The 5,493-nt window shown below is 44.7% G+C and overlaps 1 protein-coding gene across 1 annotated transcript; it reads right to left on the bottom strand.

Moving 5' to 3' along the window:
- Window positions 1-846: 846 nt before the first annotated feature.
- On the bottom strand, window positions 847-5,493 carry LOC106583628 (transcriptional repressor scratch 2). Its single transcript, XM_014168017.3, has 2 exons — window positions 4,858-5,493; window positions 847-2,662 (listed from the first exon to the last, which is right to left on the bottom strand). The coding sequence occupies exons 1-2, from the start codon at window positions 5,003-5,005 to the stop codon at window positions 1,827-1,829; spliced, it is 984 nt and encodes a 327-aa protein (XP_014023492.1). The 5' UTR covers window positions 5,006-5,493; the 3' UTR covers window positions 847-1,826.

Raw genomic sequence — 5,493 nt, 5'->3', positions numbered from 1 at the left:
GTAAGTCTTCACAAGGTTTTCACACACTGTTGCTGGTATTTTGGCCCATTCCTCCATGCAGATCTCCTCTAGAGCAGTGATGTTTTGGGGCTGTCGCTGGGCAACACGGACTTTCAACTCCCTCCAAAGATTTTCTATGGGGTTGAGATCTGGAGACTGGCTAGGCCACTCCAGGACCTTGAAATGCTTCTTACGAAGCCACTCCTTCGTTGCCCGGGCGGTGTGTTTGGGATCATTGTCATGCTGAAAGACGCAGCCACGTTTCATCTTCAATGCCCTTGCTGATGGAAGGAGGTTTTCTCACGATACATGGCCCCATTCATTCTTTCCTTTACACGGATCAGTCATCCTGTTCCCTTTGCAGAAAAACAGCCCCAAAGCATGATGTTTCCACCCCCATGCTTCACAGTAGGTATGGTGTTCTTTGGATGCAACTCAGCATTCTTTGTCCTCCAAACACGACGAGTTGAGTTTTTACCAAAAAGTTATATTTTGGTTTCATCTGACCATATGACATTCTCCCAATCCTCTTCTGGATCATCCAAATGCTCTCTAGCAAACTTCAGACGGGCCTGGACATGTACTGGCTTAAGCAGGGGGACACGTCTGGCACTGCAGGATTTGAGTCCCTGGCGGCGTAGTGTGTTACTGATGGTAGGCTTTGTTACTTTGGTCCCAGCTTTCTGCAGGTCATTCACTAGGTCCCCCCGTGTGGTTCTGGGATTTTTGCTCACCGTTCTTGTGATCATTTTGACCCCACAGGGTGAGATCTTGCGTGGAGCCCCAGATCGAGGGAGATTATCAGTGGTCTTGTATGTCTTCCTTTTCCTAATAATTGCTCCCACAGTTGATTTCTTCAAACCAAGCTGCTTACCTATTGCAGATTCAGTCTTCCCAGCCTGGTGCAGGTCTACAATTTTGTTTCTGGTGTCCTTTGACAGCTCTTTGATCTTGGCCATAGTGGAGTTTGGAGTGTGACTGTTTGAGGTTGTGGACAGGTGTCTTTTATACTGATAACAAGTTCAAACAGGTGCCATTAATACAGGTAATGAGTGGAGGACAGAGGAGCCTCTTAAAGAAGAAGTTACAGGTCTGTGAGAGCCAGAAATCTTGCTTGTTTGTAGGTGACCAAATACTTATTTTCCACCATAATTTGCAAATAAATTCATTAAAAATCCTACAATGTGATTTTCTGGAGAAAGAAATTATCATTTTGTCTGTCATAGTTGACGTGTACCTATGATGAAAGTTACAGGCCTCTCTCATCTTTTTAAGTGGGAGAACTTGCACAATTGGTGGCTGACTAAATACTTTTTTGCCCCACTGTATGTCTCTTGTGGAAGACATGTTTAAGGGGAATTAAGAGCTAATTGGCATATAAAATAATACTGGAATGTAAATTATTGCAAGTAAATAAATAAGAATCCATAAAATAAATATTGAATAAAAAATATTCACATTTTAATAAGTTATTCAGTCCTCATCATCAGTTATCTTCTATGTTATTGAACAACCCTCAATGTCATTATTATTGCTCTCTACCAAAAGGCAGGAAGAGGAAGACGAGTGTTGAGGAGTGCCGTCTTTGACAAGGGCTGTGTTTATTAGGCACCAAATGGAAGAAATCAGACTGAAACAAGGAGAGGGACTACCTGGATTTGTCCAATAAGAAACCCTAATTTTCGCTTTCAGTTACGAAGTATTTTAAAATATTTTCTGTTATATGCCCTAATGAACACAACCCTGGTCTCTCTTGTAAGGTGATGATATCTCAGTGAGACTGACCTGGATAAATAAGCTGAAATAGAAAATAAACTGATCCCTGATCAGTCCTCAGAGCAGCAGTCCTCTTCGTCTCCAGAGCCCTTGAAGCAGGCCGACTCATAGTGCTTGTTCAGGTAGGACTTGAGTACAAAGCTCTTGCCGCAGTGCTTGCACTCATAGTGCTTGAAGGCTGAGTGTGTCTGCATGTGGGCACGCAGGTTGGAGCGGTCCGCAAACGCTTTGCCACAGTGGGCACAGGCAAATGGTTTTTCGCCCGTGTGCGAGCGCATGTGACCCTGCAGCAGCCACGGCCGGCTGAACGCCTTGCTGCATAGGCTGCACTCGTGCCGCAGGTCGTGGGTCAGCATGTGCATAGCCAGCGCCGGCATGGACACATAGGCCTTGTGGCACGTGGGGCATGTCCTGGCCTGCTGGCCGTCCAGGCTGCGGTGTGTCTGCTTGTGGCGGCTCAGGTTGGACGAGGTGGCGTAGGTCTTGCCACATTCGCCACACGTGTGGCGGCCCGGTCCCTTGGATTTCCCGGACTTCCCTTTGGCAGCCTTGGCCGCTGTGGCTCCTGTGGAGCTTGCTTCTGTACTGCTATCTCTCTCCTCACCTTCCTTGTGTTGGTGCCTGTGGTTGGCCCTTTTCCGAGAGCGGCCGTCGGAGATGAGGAAAGCATCCACCGGGTAGTAGATGCTGCTATCCGACTCGGTGGTGACGCTCGAGTGGGGGCTGTCGGGCTGCTCCATGTCATGGTCGGAGTAGTCCTCCCCCCCGCTGCTCCCCGTGCTCCCTGGAGAGTACAGGGGCCCCACAGAGAGCCCGGTCTGCTGCTTCGAACCCAGCTCCTTTGTGCTCTGGCATATTGAGGGGATGACATAATCCTGGATGTAGCCTGTAGCGGGTTGGAAGAGAAAGATTTTGTATAAATAAGGGCATACATTTATAAAAATGTATACACATTTTTACTAAATAATTTGTTACAAAATACGTTTTGGGGTCGAGGATGCTATGGTTTTATGATTCCAGCACTCTTTCTGATGCCAGTTGAAAGCATCTTGTTGTTTTTTATTTTTTTGTTGAGCCATTGAGTAAAAATCTCCCACTGGGCACAGACGTCGATTCAACGTCTATTCAATGTTGGTTCAACATAATTTCATTGAAATGACATGGAAACAACGTTGATTCAACCAGTGTGTCCAGTGAGCTGGATCTTCCATGCATTGCGAATCAATATGAAACTGTATACAGGAAACCAATTGCAAGTACTTGGTTCAGCAAGATTTGCGAATTAAATATGAATGACTCTTCAGTGCACCGTTTTGCAACGATCAATAACTCATCCGGCTCAGAACAAGGGTTGTATCCCAAATGGCACCCTATTCCCTATATAATGCACTACTTTTGACCAGGACCCATAGGGAATAGGGTGCCATTTGGGACGCATCTAAGGACTATCATTGCTAGCTACATCAAAAACACCATCACATACAAAACACAAGTTCTATGCACTGACACAACAGTCATAAAATTAAACACACTTGTTAGTTCTCCACAAACGATCCACTTGTCACCTTCCCATTCAATGCCACCATATCTAAATCTGGGCCAAAACAAAACAGAATGTCTAAGAAGAGAAATCCCCCAAAGCACTAATTCATTGTAATCAGATCATTCTCCATCTGTGGCGTGTTGAAAGTGCCTGTGAGTATGGTAATAGAGAGATTGAATGACAGGTGCCATGTGATTTGAGGATGGGGATGGAGAGGAGGAGTTATAGTCTGATCTTGACAGCAGTGCACACTATATTGTGCTCCCCCCTGCAACACAAAGGGAACCAGACAGCTGGCATCCTAAATCTGGGGACAGATGATCCGGCGAGCCAAAGCTCTGTGGTTATGAAGGACATTCCACCAACAACAAAAACTAAACACACCACACATTTCTATGGAAGTGTTTTGCCCTGAAATCACAGTATCAGCTGACAAAACCTGTACATCTAAAGTTGGTTGTACTCCCCTCTCGTTTTTTGAATCCATTTTGTGACATAAACAAATAATGTTACATAAAGCATGTTGCCCTTTTCCATTTAAGGTAATATTTTCTAATGTATGCTCTTTTTCACCATTTAACATTGAGTTTTGTCAATTCATCAGAGAAACTGTATATTTTGTCAATGGATTTTAGAGAGAGGGAGAGAGAGGGATTTAATTTCTACAATTCGACCCCCTGTGGGTATCTAGCATCCTGTAAGATCAGATGGGATGGAGGGATGAGGAGATGGAGAGATGGAGGGATGGAGATATGGAGGGGGGTTGGTGATGATAAGGGGAAAAGCTCGAGAACAACAGCTAAGGACAAACCAGTCCCATGTGGATATCTGCTTTCTGGTGGTGGTGGAGAGGTTTGGACCTCACAAAGGCTTGAATGGGATTTCAAGCCTAATGTACGCATCCATGTATACCATTATGTACACAATAGTATTAAAGCCTGTTGTGTGATCTGCTCTGTATTAAATTGATTGGTCCAGTGTGACCTGAATACTATTTAGCATCACTGGAGTTAGAAAACAGAAGGTTGAATTGCAAACACATCACAGGCTTCACGGCAGAAGACAAAACATGGATCAAGAAGTTGATCCGTTTACTGAATATTTTTTTTAATAAAAGTAATTTTTAAAACAAATGCGTTTGTGATTTTTCCATTCCTGAACAAATACAGTATTGCAACAAAAAAGTGATCTAAAACCTACAACTCTAATCTATATACTCCTGAGTGGCGCTGCGGTCTAAGGCACTGCATCTCAGTGCTAGAGGCATCACAACAGACCCTGGTTTGATTCCAGGCTGTATCACAACCGGCCGTGATTGGGAGTCCCATAGGGCAGCGCAGAATTGTCCCAGCGTCGTCCAGGTTTGGTTGGGGTACGCCATCATTGGAAATAAGAATTTGTTCTTAACTGACTTGCTTAGTTAAATAAAGGTTCAATAAAAATAAAATAATAAAAAATATACAGCAAGCAAATTAATGATGAAAATGCACTTTTTGTTTTCAATGTGGAGACAGAATTTGTAAGTAATCTTGACTCACCATTTTCACTCAAACGGACCGCCAAGTTGGTGGTGGACTCGTTGATGGCACGTGTGATTGTGTACGATCCGTCGTTGTGATGCTGATGAGGATGATTGGAGGAGAAATCGTGGACCTTCAGTTGCTTCACCAAAAAAGAACGCGGCATTTTCTTGACGGGCTGTTCCTAATGCCACGTATGAAGAACAAAACTGCACAGGAAAAAGCCAAAGGCCTGCACCCTTTAGAAAAGGCCTCAAGTCAAAGAAAGCCAAAATGGTGGTGGACGATGCTAAAAGATGCTCTGAGATTTCCCTCACTGCTAAAACTCCCAGGCCTGAATAGCCTGAAAAGCCTCAGTCTGAATGCCAGAAAGAAGAGAAACAGAAAGGACAGAAGAGAAAGGGAAAAGTGAAAGACAAAGGATAGGAGAAAGAACACAGAGAAAGAAATAAAGTGTAGAGAGATAGAGGGCGAGAGAAGAGGGCTAGACTAGCTGAGCTCAGCAATCGCACAGGCTTTTATATGGGACACGAGTCCCCTAAGATCAGGTGGTGCCTTTGGAAAAGGGAGCCTGCTTAGCATTAATCCATCAAACATCCCCGGGGACACACATCAAATTACCACAAGCCGTCTGTGCATGCCAGCGCGCGCACC

Source organism: Salmo salar, chromosome 22 (assembly GCF_965601325.2).
Source record: "Salmo salar chromosome 22, fSalSal1, whole genome shotgun sequence".
In the NCBI taxonomy this organism is placed as follows: Eukaryota; Metazoa; Chordata; class Actinopteri; order Salmoniformes; family Salmonidae; genus Salmo; species Salmo salar.
Note: the sequence above shows the minus strand (reverse complement) of the source record. Positions and strands in the feature narration are given on the sequence as shown.